This window comes from Lepidothrix coronata, unplaced genomic scaffold (genome assembly GCF_001604755.1).
Source record: "Lepidothrix coronata isolate B3197 unplaced genomic scaffold, Lepidothrix_coronata-1.0 Scaffold7, whole genome shotgun sequence".
Classification (NCBI taxonomy): Eukaryota; Metazoa; Chordata; class Aves; order Passeriformes; family Pipridae; genus Lepidothrix; species Lepidothrix coronata.
The window spans coordinates 4,466,746-4,486,242 of record NW_016690187.1 but is presented as its reverse complement, the minus strand read 5'-3'; the positions used below and the strand labels follow the sequence as shown (position 1 = coordinate 4,486,242).

Genomic DNA, 19,497 nt, shown 5'->3' with positions numbered 1-19,497 from the left:
TCATCTTTAGTGTGCTTTGCTTCCCTTAATGCACATAAGAATAGTGTAAATGGAAGCTGGTCAATTTTCAACAGTTTGTGTAAAATTGTCCCTAGGTTTTGCTTCTGTACTTCAGCCTTTGTGCATAAATGCATCACACTGGGCTGTAAGTATACCTGTGTGTACTTCTGTGGTCATAATGCCATCTATATTTCAATAACTATTGTGTATCAGTCCATTAATATTTATATGGAACTGAGAGCTTTGGTTCTTGCAATTTTTAATAAACATTGATGGTGTTACTAGTTTATACAGAGCATTCAATATGCTCCATCAAAATGGCAGCTCTAATTAGGTTCCTTGAATTAGCTAATGGATTTTGAGAAAGATAGCTTACAAAGCTCTTACAGCTGTCCAAGATATTCCTACCATGGCAGAAAGACAAAAGGCCGCTGGAAGCTACAGACTTTAAAGCTTTGGAAATGCAGCTGACAGTTAAAAAAGATAAATTACATTTGTATTTTTTTCCCGTAAAAGTCCTATTGCTGAATTAATGTTATCCTCGTAGTGACCATTCATTAAAAACACCCAAAAAAAGCCAACTTTATAGTTGGATGTGTTTTGGCTCTGAGATCTGTGCTTTTCCCTGATGCTTTGCATATGGTGTGAATTTTTTTTATTAAATGTAAGCTATATCTGTCACAGAATTACAGACATGGAGACTTTTTTTTCTTTTTTTAGTTGAGGTTGAGTTTTCTACCTAGGCCAGGTATTAAAAAAGCAACCCACACAGAGGATTAGTTGCCTCCACTTTGACGATGGCGTAGATTGGCATGTGTGAACAAAGAGCAGGATGATATAGTCTCTAGTGTGAAACTTGGAGAGGTAATTTCTGGGAGAAAATGGATAGTTACTCTGGGCTTTGTAGTTTTCAACAAAATCTGTTTTAGAACATGGGCAGAAGCAGCTACTGTGAGCAAATTTGTAGACCTTCGATTCTTTTCTCAGAAGGGAGTGCAGAAATTAAGACTGCACTGAATTGTCACCTTCTCTCCCTCCTGCTTTTGCTTTGTGTGTGGTAAAGAGAATTCCTGAGGGACTGTTGAATGGCTAATTCATTGGAAGTCTGTAAAGTACTTATTATTTCAGCTTTAGCGATAAGTTGAATAAACTTATTGCAAAAAGCAATAGCCTACAAGTGAAAAAACCTAGCTGCCAGTTGCAGGCAGGTGTGATAGCCATTAAGAAATAGAGTTACATTTCTACACAAGAGTTTAGCATTCAGCATTTGCTTTGTTGAATTGTTAAAGCTGCTGTAAATGGGGTTTGGAGGGTTGAAAATCTGCTCTGTGTTGATGTGACCTATCTATTGTAAATATGCCAGCTGCTTTACATCAGTAAAGTAAAATAACCCCTCCCAAGCTGTGTTGTAATACAAAGTGCCAAAAAAGGCAATTTAAGTACTTTGCTGTGTAAATCCAGATGAAATTACCTTGGAGAGAAGGCCTTCAATTATGCCTCACACGTGACTTCTGCATGATGGATAAAAGGCATAATTGATATCATCTTTAGTGAAGAAACCAGAAACCATTGCATTGTCTAGAGGCTACTGAAAATACCAGGAAAATCTGTTTTTCATTATTTTCATTGTGTATTGTTTATAGAGAGTTTGGTTGTTGTCAGCAGCTGAGTCCCTAATCTCCCTGCTTTCCTAGCCCTTCAGAGACAAGTGCACATCTCAGATCAACAAGACAGCAGTAAACTGGTCTCATGCCAGAAACAGACATTGCCATTAACCACCCTGAACTGTAAAGACATCTTTTTTTTTATTATTAGTTAAAATCTGGTGATTGCCTTCTTTGATGAGGCACAATACATTCAGAAGAAAAAAGAAAAAAAGAAAGTCTTTTCTTTAAAAGAAAGATGACAGTTTGGCTACAAACAAGAAAATGTCTGCCTTTTTTTCTTTCCTTTCTACTTGCTGCAAATAACCTGATTCTGTTGAGAGTAGCACATACCACGTCTGCTTACAGTGAAGTCAAGCCTCAGCATGCCAGTTTTGTTTCCATAAAACAACAAATTGGAGTATACCTCCTGTTATTTCTGGCCAGCTGTAGTCAACTATAAGTTACAAAGGAGAGTAATGGAAATGAAAAGTGGCCTGGTTTGAAAAGATGATGCTCATTTGAATGTCTAGGCCATCTGCCATGACAAACAGGAAAAGGTGGTGTGTGTCATATGAAGGGAGGGAAACATAAAAGGATGCTTTGTGTCAAACCACTGAGATATTTTATAAACAGTTTGGAAAAACTGAAAGTGATACAAATCTGTTGGTCTCAATCTTCAGATGGCTCTTTTGAGGCTACTATAAACATATTATGGGCTATTTGGGGAAAGAAAAGGTTAATGACACTGCTAATTCATATCATGCCAGGTTCTCTTTCCTTCTTTCTTCCTAATGAGTCTGTAGGAACCTGAGAATATCATCTTCTCTCTTTCCACTAAGCTCCTAATGTCAAGAGGTCAGTAGTGATGCTATAGGGTCAATGGGACTCAATTTACATCCAGACAAATGGTAGTCATGTGCTGCCCTAGGAGGCTTTGACCTTTTGGACAGAAGTGGTTGTACTGCTTTTATGTTAGCCTAAAGAATTGAAAGGTGACAGCTTATGTACAACTGAAGCACATTTATGATTTTTTAAAATATTGTAAAGCAGATTGAGGTTCAGGGACTTTAATATACAGGTTCAAATAAACTCAAATAAGCATAAATAGCTTCTTCAGTGTCACTTGTTTTTCTGCAGTTTATTTATGATTCTTTTATATGTATTTATGTACACAGAGAGAAACATATCCATCCAATGCTTCTCATGTCAGCCCATCTATACAGACCTTCTCAGATAGTCCTGTCTAAATGCAACAGGGCTCAAAGTCATCTTAGAGTCACTTTGCACAGGTGGCCAAATCAAGTGTAGCCAAAACTCAGACTGTCTTTGACTGAATATCAAAGAGTGAATCTGGAACCTGCAAGGCAATATCAGTGGTGTCAGCAAGGTATTTCTGACAAGTCGTTCCTTACAATGCCGTTCCTTTAAGCAAGTGCATTTGAAAACAACAAATGTTCATTTCTCTCTAAAGTCTCTTTCTCTTGGTGGTGACAAAGACGAAAGCTGAAATATTGTAGAATTATGTTCTTATAATTGATTTTCTTTGTATCACTTCCCACCATTCTTTTTATTCCCTCTTACTATTGAAGTTGCAGAAATATCTTCATGAGCAATGTAATACTTCAGGGTAGAAAGACAAGGGCTGGAACTGAAAGAGTAACTTACTCAAATATTTATTTGTTATAACTTCAAAATGAAAGTTTTATCCTAAGTGAAAGATATTCTTACATTCTCTGTTGGACTCCCTTATACTGTACATCTTTGTAGACCACTGTGTTCCTTTCAGTATGTAAAATTAGTTTTGTTTTATACCAGATTGTGAATGGAAGATTGTCCATTTTCTAGAGTCTGTGAATCACGTTTTGTCTTGGATTTGTTTGTTACAGGAAAATTCTCTAAAAGAAGAATTTTTTTTTCTTTCTTCTTTTTTTTTTTTGCTTGTTTTGTTTTAACTCAGGAGCACCAGTTGTTTGCTTAGGGGCTGACAGTCAGCTGAGTGAAAGAAGTGGCTGGCAAAAAAGCAATATTAATGTGTTTAGGAAAACCACCAGAAACAAAATGTCTATTGCCTCCTTAAATATATGTTTATATACAGTAAGTGGTTCATCTTACTCTGTATGTGCAACACTTGTTTTTAATTTTGTGTTATCAAGAAAGCTGCATCAAGAAGTCACTAATTTAAAATTGTCATTTTAACCTGAATGATGGAAATCCTGATTAGCAACTCAGAGGAAGAACAGAGGGGAGATTTTATTGTGCAAAACCTGAGCCATACGTATTAAATGCTGATTATGGTGTTTTGATTCTTTGAAAAAATAACTTGTCTGTCATATTAGATATAAAATGTTATTGCTATGGTGCTTGTTCATCTGTCTCTTCAGAGATGATGGGACGAAATTTCATAGTCATATTTTACATAACGTTAGAGATAGCTTGAAGCTAAGTCTGTGCCACATTATGGTTTCCTTTTTGTCTTGGGTTGCCTGTTCCAGCTGTATCACTTGAGTGACTGTTTCATAGCAGGTCCCTTTGCATTCGCAGTGGGCAAGGTGTAACCTGCATAGTGCTTCTGACAGGGGCAGGCACAGGGCAGAGGATGCTGATTTCTGGTGTTTGTTCAGTTGGTAGTACAGCCCCAGCAGCATGGGGTAGAACGATCACTGAGACTTTTTTTATCTTTCTTCCAGGCGAGAAGAAAGTTTTGGTTTTAAGGTCTGTATCTAACAAAACTACAGAATGGCTGACAGGAATGTGCTTTTTCCTCTTTTCAATGTTCATGTTAGATTTTAAAAAAAAAACAAAAACAAACAACCAAAACTTACAGTGTGTGCAGCATATTTGAAGAACTGCTGAACTTCTTTTAATATTGTTTATGGCTTGGGATTTTGGACAGGTTTTGTTACTGTTGTTTGAAATCAGCACCTGAGTCTTTGCTAAACTCTTTTTGAAGTTTCTCAGAGATTTATTTGCTCACCTAGATATTATTTTAAAACTTCCCAGTATCAGCCATTTCTGAATCAGTCTCCTTACATGTAGCACAACTTTAGGAAATCATTCCGAAATCAATCACAGAATGCAGAGTGGATGGTTCTCTTACAGTCTTGTCGTGACACAGAGAAGTCCGTGGGTAGATTAAACGTTAGATCCTGGGAACAGGTGATGGTGGAGGGGATCATGTATGTGTGGTTGCAAGGTTCTCTGAAGAACCTGTAGCATAGCTGTGGAGCCATGTCAGTGCACAAAATTGTAGATATTATGAGAACTGTAATATTTATATCTCCTCAAGGAGATCACTGCATTAAATGTAAAGCTACTGTAAAAGAAACCTGTCTGCTGTGTTTACTAGGCTTGCTGAAAAGCTTCGGTAAGTGTCCTTAATATAAAGTGACTTTGATTGGAGTATTGTTTTTATATTTCCTCTGTAAGTTCAGGTTTCTTTTTAGTGTAAATAGTCATGCATCTGAAACATTTGAACTGGTATTCATCTGCTGTTTCCCTGTCTGAGAACTGCTATCTGATCAAACCAATATTTTTTAATTATGTATTTATAGGCAGATGGGAGAATAGTTTACAGTCAATGTATGATCTTCTCTGCAAATCTTGGAATATTGTGTTGGGTTTTTTTTAATATTGCCTTATCAGTTTCTCTTTTTTATTACTGATGACTTCATTCTGTTTGAATTCAATGCTTCAGTTTCTTTGGGGTAAACTAATAGATTATGTATGCGATATTTGCACAGTGCTGATTGAATTCATCTGGTGAGTTTGAATGTGGTTCATATATTCACATAATTGTCAGGAGCCAACTTGAAATTCAGAACTGTTTCATGAGCATTGCACAGGGCATCATATTTATCTCACTTTACCCAGGAGTGGGTAAAATTTTCATGGTAAGCTAGAATGCAGCTCTTTCAAATGCCAGTGTCTTTTACATAAACTGTGGTGGAGAAAAGAAAAAAAAAAACCAACCTGTGGAGCTTTAACTGTATCCTGAAAAAGCAAAGCGGATATACTGACTGACCCTCTTCCAACTTGTTCACCCCACCTTTCTAACAAATTCTGAACATGCTGGCTGTCTTGGACTAGACTTGATTGGTGGCTTGATGTTCAAGAGATACTGGAACACTAAGTTTTATGAAAACAAGCAGCTTGCTAGAGAGGCCCAGATGAATGCTCTTTCTGGGGTGAAGCACTGCAGTGTGAACCGTTATCAGACACCAGAGAACCCACAGGAGAGAAGCACAGGAAATCAGACTTCACGGAGCTGCTAGTTTCCACAGAGATTATGCTTGTGTTTTCACACTAATCCAGATGGATAACTTTCCATGTGCTGCTATCTTTCATTCAAATGTTCCTACTCATTCTCATGGTTAGGGTTTGTACTTTAATACAATGTGGCAAAGGTTTGCCAAAGCACAATATGTCAGGCCCTGTCTTGTAATATATATAATCAACTTGAACTCTGCAGCACCACTTCTACTTGCTGGCTCAATGGGTTTGAACAGAAAGAAGTTCACGTACAGCAGATCTGCAGTCGGTGAAGCACAGTCTGCTGTTACTGTCTCTTACAATATATCAATCTCAGATTTCATTTTAAAAGGGGGGGGGGAAACCAACAATATGTGTTTTTCATACAATACAATATGTGGTATTTTCAGATTACCTCTTCAGACAAAATACCTGGAGGTAGAAAGTAGGTATGTGGCCATTAGGGCACTGGTGGCAGGTGCTAATACAGTTTGCAGAGAGCTGCAGGGAGTCAGATTGGCTGGAATCAAACTAGACCTGTTGCCTGTATTTCAGCGTTTCCCTGTTAGCTAGTGCTGCTTTGGGCAATGATGTTGGCAAAGCAACTGGGACAATACTTTGGGCCTTATCTGTACGTTAGCAGCCCTAATTAAATGCTTTATCTGTACTCACAAGTAAAGTCAGGGGATTTCACCATTATTGTACTGCTCATGAGCTGTGGACCAAGCTTCACTGTTCTAAGTGATAGTCCCCATTAGCTACACCTCAGTGTTCTGCAAACTGGAAATGGTTCTCCGCTATTTGACAAGAATTCATGCAAGGAGCAGAGCCATTTATCTGTGGAAGGAATAAAAGGGAAAAGGGAATATACTTTTTTTTTCCCCTCAGTAGTCCACAGAGTTTGTGCAAGCTTTCTGTGCTGTCTTGGCAGACCATGAGAAAAATTTCATATGCTCTGGAAGACTTGGGTAAGTCAGCCAGAGAAGCTTGAAACCTCGGGGACTGCATAGAGTACAGTGGATGGATAGCTTAGGATCTAGGAAAGGGAAGTAATTTGATTTTTCATGGAAACATACTGATGCTGCAAGCAAACATTTCCAATCCTGACTGCATATTCAGTTCCCTTTGCAGCCTACATGGAATTTCCCTTCACTGGCAATTAATTTCTAACTGGTTACTGTTGAACTGATAGGTTTATGTCCAGTATTTTGTATGTGCTGTCCAAATTCAGTTTGCTATGCAAATCCTATAAAAGGCTTCCCTAAATTCTGGCATACTCATAGTGGAGTGCAGTGTATCAAGATGCTCCACTGAGTCTATGCTTATGTGAATAAATCTCTACCTCTGTAATCCACTGTTGGTGAGACAGAGTTAGGGTTGTAGATTAAGAGAATATATAATGGTGTGTTGTAATAACAATGGTTTGATTTTAGGACCAGCCACAAATTATTGTATGATAATTGCCCATGAATGCCAGTAAATGCTACTGAGCCATACAGTCAGTTTTCCCCCCTAGTGCTGACTAGAGCAGGTCTGGAAATAGCTGCAGGAAACTTAATTTATTAATTTTAAATACGATCGAAATTTTTTGAATTCTTAGCCATTTTCAGGATTTCATTTAATATTTCCAGGTTATAGCTTGAAATTCCACAGTTGTACAAATCCAGCTGTAAGGTTTTAGAATGCTTACCAGGGTCAAAACCCACAGAAAGGCATGTGTTTAACTAGGTAAACTAAGGAACTCCACCAGCTTTACCACGGCAGTTTGCAGTGTATGCAGTTCAGCATACAAGTGAGTCTTTGTGGATTACTAAGTGGATTACTGTTTAATTAGCACTTTAAAAAGGTGGTGTCAAGATTTAATAGTGTGCTTTCCCATCTCTCTTGCCTCCTCTGTATTTTCATGGCTGATGTTTGAGTTCTTTGTATAATTAGGAGAGAGTTTGGTTTTTTATAACATAAAACTTCTTTCTGTGCTTCTCTGTGAATAATAGTTTATTCTTTACCTTGAACAAATGTAATTTTAGGGAAATTCCACATTTAGTGTGGGAGCAAAAGGAAACTTTTTTTTTTGTCAGCTTATCATCATCATCATTATTATTAAAATATGATAGCCATTTATAGCTGCTCATAGGAATGTTAAAAGTTTTCTTGTGCTCCCCCATCTGTCTGCATCCATCTGTTGTCTCTTGTCTTGTACTGGAATTGTTAAGTTCTTTGGACAGGGACAGACTTTTTTGAAAACAAGGATCAAGTTCACAATTAGCAGCTTTATTAATATAAGAAAGCAAAAATAAGGGTGATACAGTGGACACTATTCAAGTCAGGTGAATCAAACATAATCCATTTGTCTCAGTTCTAGCAATTCTGTGTGTTTACCTGGTATTAGATATGTGTGTTCATAGAAGTTTTATTTAATTTGCTGTTGGGTTTTTTTTCTCAGTGGCTGTACAGGTAGTGGCAATGCTGACCGTATCCAGAGGTTACGGAAGGAGTACCACCAGGCCAGGCGGGAAGGTTTACCTTTCTATGAGGACGACGAAGGAAGAACACAGCTGTCTGACTACGACCAGCGTTGGGTAGGTCCACAATGTGATGCAAAGTGCTTTTGCAACAATCAGGGTTAGCAAAAGGTTTTTGTTTTCCAGAAATCCTATATCAGCTTAACATGAATTTGGGAAGTCTGTAGAAATGGAGAAATCCTTAATGCCAGCCCATCAAAGAAAATGTTAATAACAAGAACTTGGGTAAAATTAACTTGTCTGTTCGCTGTGTTTGATTTAGGCCCAGGTTTCCTCTCTTCAGGCCCAAGTTACAGAGTCACTGCCAAACTGTATCACTAGTGGTAGCATCTGGGCTTTTCAGCAGGATTTATAATACTCTTGCAGTTCATCCAGTGATTCTCTGGGTTAACAAGAGTGTTAGAAGAGCAGACTCTCCCTGTGCTTAGCTGCAAAGTAAGAGGGAGGAAATAAAGGCATGTCTAGTCCTGCCCTTCCTTCTGCACACTGGACAGTAGCAATCTGGCCATGATACAGCCTCTGTTAACTTTTAAATGTAATAATTTGCTCCTCTCCTATCAAAAGATCTTAAAATATTCTACCAATGCTATAGAACTGTTATAGGCATGCTGTATTCCCTGTTTTACATCTAGAACTCACACTACACAGAGACATATTATCTACCCCTCTACTGAAGAGTAACCTATAACCCATGGTAGAATCAGAGGTTAAATCTACAGTGACAGATTTTTGAATGTGTTAAATAAATGCAACAGCTACAGTCTATGAGTACTCAAGAGCTCTGCCTGAGCAGGTTTCAGAGCTGGACTCTGTCTCTTTAGAAGTAATTATAATCAACCAGCATTCAAAAATGTAACTTTGATAAAATGCAGTTTATGCTAATTTTGAAATTTTAGTTTAAAAAACCACAGAATTATGTTAAAATCTCAAGAATCTATATACATGAGAAGTTTGAACTAACGTTGTTGGGTTTAATGTCTCCAAACTATCAGTGTGAATCCTAAAGTGAAATCTGCAATGATTGAGCTTGTAGTCTAAAAAATCCTAAGCAAGACTAGACATTATTGCAATCACAGAGAGATATAGAGTTGAAAGGGGTGTTTTTACATAAATTATCATATATATTTGTTCATTAACTCCAAAACTGTTGTTGTATATATTCCTCTGATTCAATTACCAAAAGTGTCATCTTCAGCAAAATAATTCTTTCCTTGGAGCAGTTAACTGTAATCTACTGCCTTAAATTTTGTGAACCAAATTTGGGAGCCAGTGTAGCTGCTATTCTTTTTCTGAATTGCTTTTGTAAACTAAAATAAGAATATGCATCAAATGTGTCTTTCTGTTGAAATACTATGTTGTGTTAAGTGTCCTGACAGCCCTCAGACTAGGTCAATGGTAGCTCTTCAGCAACCTGAGGATTTCTACTTCTTATCTGAAACTGATAAAGCTTTATTGATCCTCAGAGGAGGTTGAGATTTATGGTCCAGTGTAGTTTCACAAGATTCACAAAGGTTTTTTCTAGGTAATCCTTTCTAAGCCTTTCCTATTAGGTATAATGCCCAGAGATTACTGATTTCCAAAGCTTTGCTTTTCCTGTGAGGCACGTTGTCCTTAATCAGAGCATCTGAAAGGGCGCTTTAAGTGTCTCAATCTTTAAATGATTAATAATAGTGGCACCAGGATTGTTCTGTTTTGTCCTTCCAGTGCAGAATATTTTTAAATGTTTTTGTTGTGAGGAATGGCAGTCGGCTCAAAAATCAGAGTTTACCTTGAGGGCTTTAATGTTCTGAAGTTTGTTGCTGCAACAGTTCTTCTTGTTGAAGTGGTTTATAAATTTCCAAGACTTCTGGTCTCTTCTCTGCAACAATATCACCCATTGATCCATCCAGCTTTGCTTTCATAGGCACTGTCTTTTAGTCTGGAAAATATTGCAGCCACAGCTTGCTCTCTTTTGACTCGTGGCTGAAATTTGTTACTCTTATATATAGTTTTACCCTTAAAATACCTATGTTACATCAATCTATTCAGACAGAAAAGAAGGAACAAAAATAGAATCAAAATATTAAAAAGAAAACAAATGTCTCAAAACATCTTACCACAAGAGTCCTCCAGATATTTTTTAAGCAAAACCATCATTCCCACCTCAGGCTGCTGACCCTCAGCAGTACTGTGGTAACACAGGCTGAACAACAGCTGATTTTTTTTCTACCTTTACTCATCAGTGAAGATGACTAATTGCATGATTTTGAATAAATAAAAACTTACTCTAATCTTCAGGATGTCAGGTCTTTCTTTAAAGAGTCAACAGACAGCTGAGGAGGAGGAAAACCTTCTGCTATAAGTTTTCTTCCTTCCCACAGGAGGTTATGGCACCAGGGAAGCTGCAGCTGGAAAAGAGATACTGGGTCTCTCTATATATTTTTAAGACTCGATTAGTTCTATCCTTGCTTTTCTCAGTCAACTGTTTTACTTAAGCCAACTTTCCTACAAGATGTCTTTCTAATGTACAGCAGCTGCTGTAATCACTTCCCACCATCTCATGAAACATGCAGATAAGTTGGGAAAAGCAGAGGATAATTTGAGAAGACACTATCCCATCGCAAATCAGCAGCCTCAAAAATGGACCCTGGGTCTTGTTCTCCAAAATAGTATCTAAAAACTCATGAGGCAAATTTCTATCTGATAAAGCTGACATTGACAAGTGGCCTTTAGCTGACACTGTAATGGGACAAAATTTCTAATAGAAGGGGTATTTCTAACAATCTACTTTTTTTAAGTGGGATAAATCAAGTTAAAGTGCAGAGCCGGCTGAAAAGCTAGCATTGTAGGGGGAAATGATCTCATGACAGGCAATTGGGATCCATAAATGTTTTAAAAATAAGGTCAAAAATTCATTTTAAATAGGCCTGCTATTCTCTCATCCATTCCTCCCCCCTGCATCCATTTTCCAATTCTTCTCTGTTCTTCTCATCTGTTGCTGGATGAATTTTTGCTCTCTTGCGCCTTCATTCTGCTCTCTCTTCCCCACAGTCTGTTCTTTTTCTTTTTGTAAGGAACTGAATAATTCAGTTTAGTGTGTCTCCATAAACAGATGCATGTATATAGCACTCTCTGTGCTATAAAGCCAGATCCTTTGAAATTCTTTTCCAGTTTTATTGTGCTTCCATTTGTTGTTGAGTTTTGCATCCTTTGGACTTGCCCCTTGCCCCCCTTGTCCCACCCTCTCTTTTTAGGTTTACGACCAGGATAAATGATAAGCCAAATTCTGTAGAGTGGATCACAAGGCTTAAAGTAGACCTCAGCTAGTTAACCAAAGGACAGGCTGATGATAAGTATAAATATTGTCTAGGAAAATGAATGCCTATTGTTGTCAGTGTAATGTGAGATTAGCCTAAAATTTTCTGACAGCTAGAGTATATTATGATGTATCAGCTCAAAAAAGAGTTTAGGCATGTGCACACATGCTCATGTCTTAGTGGAACATCAGATATTCAAAGTACTCATGAACCTATCCAATACAAAGCTAATCTGGGTCTACTGAATGAGGCAGAGGATGTTTACTATTATCATAGCTGCAGTATCAGTCAGACCCTGAGAGAACTATGTAAGCCATAAGCTTCAAGAACTTAGTATCTCTAGGAGTTGGAAGGCTTTTTCATAGGCGCTCTTTTTCAGGGCTTTAGAGTCACAGCCTAATAGCAGATCATAAGAAATAGCTAAGGAGCTGTCAAGACAAAGCTGTGCACTTAGCATCTGCACTTGTATTTAAAGGCATTTAAATAATGAGGAATTAATCATCTATTTGAGGATTTACTTGGATTGTCTTACAGACTTTGTACAAATCCAGTTACTTAAAACATCAATTCTTTCCTTCAGGGTGGCAGCAAATCCTTGAAACTTTATCTTTTTAAAGTACATTCAAGGATTGCATGTAATACCAGCCACATTGCAAATAGTTCTTCACCTGTTAGTGACTACATCTGCTTCAGTGTACCAAACCTTGTGTTAACTGGGTCTAAAAGCCATTTCCTTATTTGCGGATCAGATTTGAAAGCTTGTAAATAACCTAAAGATACAAGAAAACCTGTCTTTGGATACTAGCTGTGAACATTTCAGTTGAAACAAATCCGTAATGTACTGAGTTTTGTCAGTTCCATGTTGAGAGTATGAAAGAAGAATCATGCCTGTCTGTGCTAAAGGCCAAGTACTTTATTGTGTGCCTGGCAGGGTTCCAAGCCTAAAAATCAACCAGAACAAAGAAAGGAGCATTAATAACTGCATTATTTTTCCATAATGTGTCAAAGGGTTCTGCGCTTGCTTCAGGATGAATAAGGAGCTGTTTGTACTTTTCATGATCAATTAATTCCAGGTTCAGGATGTTGCATTTCAAATAGGTTAGGTTCCCAAAACACACAAACGTTTGTGTTGGACCATGGTTAGAAACCAAAATTCCAACTTCTAGAATAGTAACATTCCTGTCTTCTAGCGCAATGGGAGAAGCTGACAATTTTATGTACTATGTGAAACCGTATAGGAGAAACTGATGAAAATTCCAGACTTTGAGTCCATAGACTATTAGTAGAAAACATTAAATTAAAAAAAAATAAATAAAAGGACAATAACTTACTTAAAGTATAGCTGCTTTGAAAAACATGGATAAGAATTAATTGTTGTTAAAATATTAATTGAGTACGCAAAACAGTGTATTAGGATGTATGATTAACTTACCAATCAAGAACTTTTTATGGTCACTACTTATCTCTGCATAATGAAGATTTCAGATTGGGGTGTATTCTACAGAGCTGTCCAAACTAAGCAGAGTGATTTTGAAATGTGCAGGCCAGCTTTTGGGGGTAGTTTTGGGGGGAAATTATTTGGGAAAAATCCCTGCCAAACCTCATGTGAAAAATAAACTATTCCAAATGGCACATGCAAGGAGAGCCAAATTCACTTCCATTAATACTAGTAATAAAGAGTGACTCCTATAACTTGTTTGGAGTCATTCCTACTTACACAAAGGTTGGATTTGGCACAGATTATCTGAACCAGAAGGGAGCCTGAAATGTTCATGTCTTCATGCATGCACTATGTACATGCTCTTATTTACCAGGGGAAACAGTTCCAGTGCCATATGTCATCTTAGCAAAGCCCACTGGTACTGTTTATACCCTACAATATTATGTGAATTCCAGAAATATATCATGCCATCCATTCCACAAGGTGCCCCATCACACAGCTGCTCTTTGTTGTTTTCCAAGTCAGGGGGGTGATTCTGGAGGGAAAAACATTAGGCATTTCTCTTATTTCATAGAAGTAGTTGAAGGAAATCAGAGAAAAACACGCAGTGCTGCCAGGCTGTGGCCATCCTTGCAGGCTCACAACACTGAGAGATTCTAAATTAACACATGTGCCTGCAATCATGTCTCTTGCAGTTAGGATAGGTTCTTCTGATGTTGCCCAAACAGAGAACTTGAGTGGGGCATCACGGAGATCATGACAGCTGCCACAGATCATCTTGATATGATATGAAGGGCCCTAGAGGTTTTCCACTGTATATATTTTGCCTAATTTGCCAATATGTTAAGGGAGGCAAGACACAAATCTCCAACTGGTAATTATTTTGATGAGGGGAATTCATGAACAGGTACCCCATGCTGTTTAGTATGCTGAACAGTTACTGCATTTGTGCATATAGTCAGCCCTTAGCTCTGCAGCCTTCATGCTATGGGGCACAGCTGAATGGGCACAGAAACAGCCTTTTTGGAGCTAGGCTGCAATCTGGGTTGACTGCAGTTCTGCCGTTCTGAGTAGCACAGTAGCTGGCTCTTTGTAATTTGCTTCCGTTTTGGCAACTTCTGCCAGTATAGGCTTTAACAGGTTTCTGCCTACTTGTTGATCACTCTGTAGATAGGGGACTGTGTGGCCACTTGCCCTGAGCATGTGTGCACACTGTCAAATCTCAGGCAAGCATCACATGGGGAAGCTGGAAGAGGACTCAGTTTTTAACACCGAGGCCTCGCTCTTGGGGTTGCTAAAGCCAGTATTTGCTCTTTGAGCCTTCCCTTACTTAGGCTCAGTGATACGTACTTCTCCATGACAGCTTGATCCCAACCCCTAGCAACTCAGTGCCCCTCATACCACAGAATCAAATACAGCTGCTCACAGGTCTGACTACAAGGGAGGGGGGAAAGTAGGTTTCCTTTTAAAATTGACCTCCTCTTCCTCAGGCCATTACTAAGAGGCCTGCTTCAACTTCTGGAAAGGGGCCCCAGTTACTACAACACTCATTTTTTTTAATTGCAAGACAAGTCTGTAATGCCATTGAAATTCATGTCTGAAACTAAGCATGTGCTTAGGTATTTATTGGATCAGGCCTGAAATCAGGCCTCAAACCTTACCCTTTCTTAGGCACAAGCTTTGGCCTTTACTACCAGGTATCTGGTGTATTTATCAAATAGATGCCAACTCAGTTAACTTCTCTTTTCAGTTCTTGCAGTTTAATCTCCCTGGGTCATGTTCATGTTCAGTGTGTTGCTGATTAAAAAGAAATCTCTTCCCTAAAAAATACCAATGATCTAAAGAGTTTTCTGGCTACTGGCACCCCCTTTCCTAAAGATGCTGGTCACTGTCCAGCCGTACCTGCTAGGGATAACATCCCGCTAAAATAGAGACTGGTTTGGACAAAGGACTGCAAAATTTGTCCATTTAACATCAGGGAAAGCAGAATGACCTCAGTGAGGCAAACAGCAACGATTGCCCAGTGTGTGCAGAACAGGGTCGAGCTTGAAAGAAGCTGGGTCAAGTAATACAACTATGTCATTGAGGCTGTTACAGAGCACAGATCTTGTATTTGTTATAGTTAAGTATGTGACAGAAGCCAACTGAAATAATGGACTTTTGATTACTTTTGATTTCTGGATTGAGTTCTTCTGTTGTATATCTGTGCAGCAATTCTCATTATTGCAGCACAAGATCTGAGGTGGAGGCTTTGGGTCTTCTTGAGTTTTGCTAAAATTTCTCACTGCAAAAGGCATTAGCAGAACTGCTTGTTAAATTCCATCCTAGGCACAGTTTCAATAGTCAGGGTGTCAATGCTCTGGCTACATTGTTGTCTTGCAGTTAAAAAACACTAAAAAGTTCAAGATTTCTTCACAGCCAAGGTGTGAATAGTAATTAGAATGTATCGCTGGGTGCTGGGTATAAGCAATTATCTATGAATATATAAAGGCTCTATTTTTCTCAACAAACAGGCGACAGTGTTATAATTATTTAAAATGAAAAAGAAAGTCAGTGACTCAGACATGGAGAGATTGGGTGGATAACTTTATTAGTTCCCAGTCTAAGGTCTGTAGTGCAGATGCTAATCTAATATCTAGACTGCATTAAAATAAAGTAAAAAATACGGAAAAAGAGAACTCCATTTACCCTGTAAGGCTGTGCTGTACATAAGTTTGACTGTTCTGCTCAAGGCCAGCTCTGTTCAACTTTCAGCCCTAAGTCTGGCTCTTAAAAAACACTTGGAAAAAGGAGCACTAGCATCTTCTTTCTTGCTCAACACAGAATCCGACTGGAACACATTCCTTCTATCGAATGTGCTGAGTTCTGAGAAGTTCTGCAAAAGTTCGTAATCAATTTAATCTTTGTTTGAGTTTGGTTTTTTGAAAACTTCTTTAATGTTCTTGCTTTGTTTAGTAAATTGAATTTGAAAGCAGGAATTTCCCAATGCAGAATGGCACCATGCAAACTAATCTGAAGGATTGATTTTTATTTGATTTTTTTTGTGTGTTTTTGAGACACTAATCAAGCTTTTTGAGACTAAACAAGTGGTTTTGACACTAAACACTAAGAAAGCAAGAGAACACATACTGCTGTCCGTGTTTTTGCTGCTTGTTCCTCAGCAAATAGCCTGACTGCTGTGTTAAGTGTCATGTTGTCCAATATTAAGTAGAGTCATTCCAGCTGAACTGTATGTCATAAGTCCTCTGTCGTAGGAGATATTGAATCTTCTGTAATCCAGGTGATATTGGAATGTCCGCCTTGCAAGCAGAAATATGAGTTCTGGCCTTGCTGCCTCCAAGGGGGTCCTGCTGTTCAAGACTGATGATATGTGAATAATCCAGTGAATGTCCCAGAGAAGCACAGATTTCTTAAAGTAGTATATCAAATTCAGCATGTAAATTGTGAATGCGTACAACTGAGCAAGAGGACAAAAACTGGTATCTCTTCTAAAATCCAATCTGGTCACCAATTGTAAGATTTTTCTGGGTTTAATCTATTGATCTGTTTTCTTGCTAGGCTGGAATAATGATTGTCATAATTACTATGGCAAATAATGCATTTCTGTGTTAGGAATATCAGTGCTGCACATGGCAGCGATTAATGGCAGTGGCTCTCAAGGAACCTGGACTAGGTGTATGATTTACACCACCAGGTATTCCAAGAAAAGTCAGAGTAGGAGATACCTAGAGTGAAATTTTGACTTTGAAGTTACGATGTGACTCAAACCAATGTGAGTCACTTGGATTTGTATTCTGAGGAGATTCAAGAGTTTTGTATTGCAGTAAGAATGGTTTATATCAAATTATATTCTACAGGTCATAATTTGATGATAACTCCTTCAAGATATGATAAAAATTTATAATTTGAAATACATGCCTGTGCCTTCCATCCCTGGTCTGCCATCATCAAAACAAAGTCATTCTGACAATCTAAATTCAATCTTTCCTGTGGAATGATTATAGGGGAATTTAGCAAAATGCTATCTAGTGGTACCCACCAGTGGATCAGTATGAACATTTACATCTGCATTTTAAGCTAATTTTCAATGTATTTCTCTTAATTTACTAGGAAGATACCTGTCAAGGTAGCAATTAAACTGTAATTTGGTCACTGAGGTGTTTACATGGATTAATAGATCTCTCTCTTAAGTGTATGCTCCCGGGTTTGAAATAATAGCTATACTGCATGGTAGCATGACCCCACTTGAGTTTCACATACACATGCACAAAATCAAATTCCATCACATTTTAATGCAAATTTTACCTTTGCAAATGATGGCCTGAAAAGAATGAGTTTCCATGGTAACCTTAGGGAACACATAACCTGTTTATCATAACTTCTTCATGAAGCAAGACAGGGGGTGGGGAACATGCTTTGATGTCAGCTGTGTTTTTCTGTAGACAGCATTCTGCTGTAGCACATACAAAGAATTTACCAAAATGCTCCTGTACTGTCCTAAATAAACTTTTTTTCCTTTCTTAGAAACAGAAGCGGTCATATGGAATAACATAGGCGGGAACTGCAATAGGCAGTATTCAACACCATTAACTGACCTTTTAGATCCTGTCTATAGTTTGACAACTAGGTCAACATTTTGAAACACCAAACACAAATTAATACTTAACAGATCTCTTCCATCACTTTCTCTTTCCTTGCTTTCCCTCCATGTTTTACACTTAGCCCTCAGGTACCCCTGCTGCCTTTCAAAGGCACTTTTTTTTGTTTTCTTGTTCTTCCACTTCATTGCTGAAAGTACTGTTTTGAAAAATGCCTTGAAATCTCTCTGAGCTCCTACGTTGTGGAGCTACCACAGCAAAGAGTATATTGATTATACTTCACATTCAGTGCTGACTTTCAGAGTTGAGGTGGTGGCTTTGGAACTGCCATTAGCGAGGAGTGAGTTTGATGGCTGCAAGCATCTGTAAAGTTGTATTTTTACTGCAGATGCACAGTAACTCCTGGCTAAAGGAAAGTATGTCTGCAACATTTTTTAAGGTCATTAGGAGTAAGGAACAGATGTTGAGGTTTTTCAGAATGCTGCTTTGAAGTGCCATTGAGGAGTCAACTGACAAGACTGACCCTATAGGCAGTGATTTTTGGGACTGGAACACAGAGGAACCATTGCCCACAGTTACCCATCTGGTATCCATCTGGTACCAGCAAACAACAGACAGTACCAAATCACAGAAAAACTGTACCAACTGCTAAATTGGTATCAGCAAGCAAAGAAGGTCGCCACCCAACAGCAGTTGCAAGCAGGAGAAACAATGTCTGTAACATTTACAGACTGGTATCTGAAAATTCGGAGGAACCTGATGCCACAGCATATGGAAAGCAATTCCTCTCTCTAAGCCTGCTTATGCTGATGTTGTTGTTTGCTCAGTATTAATCCAGGTTTGGGATTTTTTTTTTTTTTTGGCTAACCATATTGAATTTGCAGTGTGGAGAGCTTTTGTCACAATGCCATTGAAAGAGCGCCTCTCTTTATTGGCATCTATGTTTAACAGGATTAAGGTGGATTTAATAGCCTGTGCTACAGACTAACCATTCAGACTTTAGGAGTACTGTTCCATAGTGGTGTCAAATCACAATGGAAGGAGTTGAGGTTAACTTTTAACTCCATGACGATTTACTTTGCAGTTTTTCTTTGATGTGAAGTATTCTTGGGGAGAGCTGTGGCAGGGGGTTGTTTTCCAATTTTATTGCCATCTTCCTCCTCTTCCCTTTGGGCATTTCCCCCCTTCTTCCTCCTTTTCTTTTCTTGAAGCAGCATGCTGGTTTGTACAGTAGCTAAATGCACAGAATGCAATAATACAACAGTGAGAGATTTACTGCCTCTAGGTGCTACCCCTTCTACTCTTCAGGACCTCCAGCAAGGCATGATTTTATAGACAATGAAAGGCTCACTCTCCCCTGTGAAGCTGCCTGCCTGCAGGAAGCTTTTCACTGTCTATTTCCACTACTTGCTTTGCAATTTAGTTCCATGCCCTGCTATTTTCCCCTTCCCTCCCTCTTTTCTTCCCTGACGTACACGTGCACATTACCCCCTACATGCACATTCAGTACCAAGACCAGATGTAGATAGACACAGCAAAATAGCATTATCTCAATGTGTGCGTTAAAACCCTCAAAAATACACCAGGCATTTTCGTTTTGCCATCCTCATCATAAATGGAAATATTGATCTGTCCCCTGTTTGCTTTCCAGGTACTGACACTGCCATTTCATTTTCCCTAAAAAGAACACAAGCTCATAGCTGGGCTGCAAAGCATGGCCATTACACCCTGGCATTGGTGCCAAGA

At 38.5% G+C, this 19,497-nt stretch overlaps 1 protein-coding gene across 1 annotated transcript in view; it reads left to right on the top strand.

The window, feature by feature from the left end:
- Positions 1-19,497, top strand: part of PARD3B (par-3 family cell polarity regulator beta) — a 400,197-nt gene that overhangs the window by 340,913 nt on the left and 39,787 nt on the right. The window contains exon 21 of the mRNA XM_017837617.1: positions 8,338-8,473. Within this exon, the coding sequence (XP_017693106.1) occupies positions 8,338-8,473 (136 nt within the window). The remainder of the gene's footprint in view (positions 1-8,337; positions 8,474-19,497) is intronic.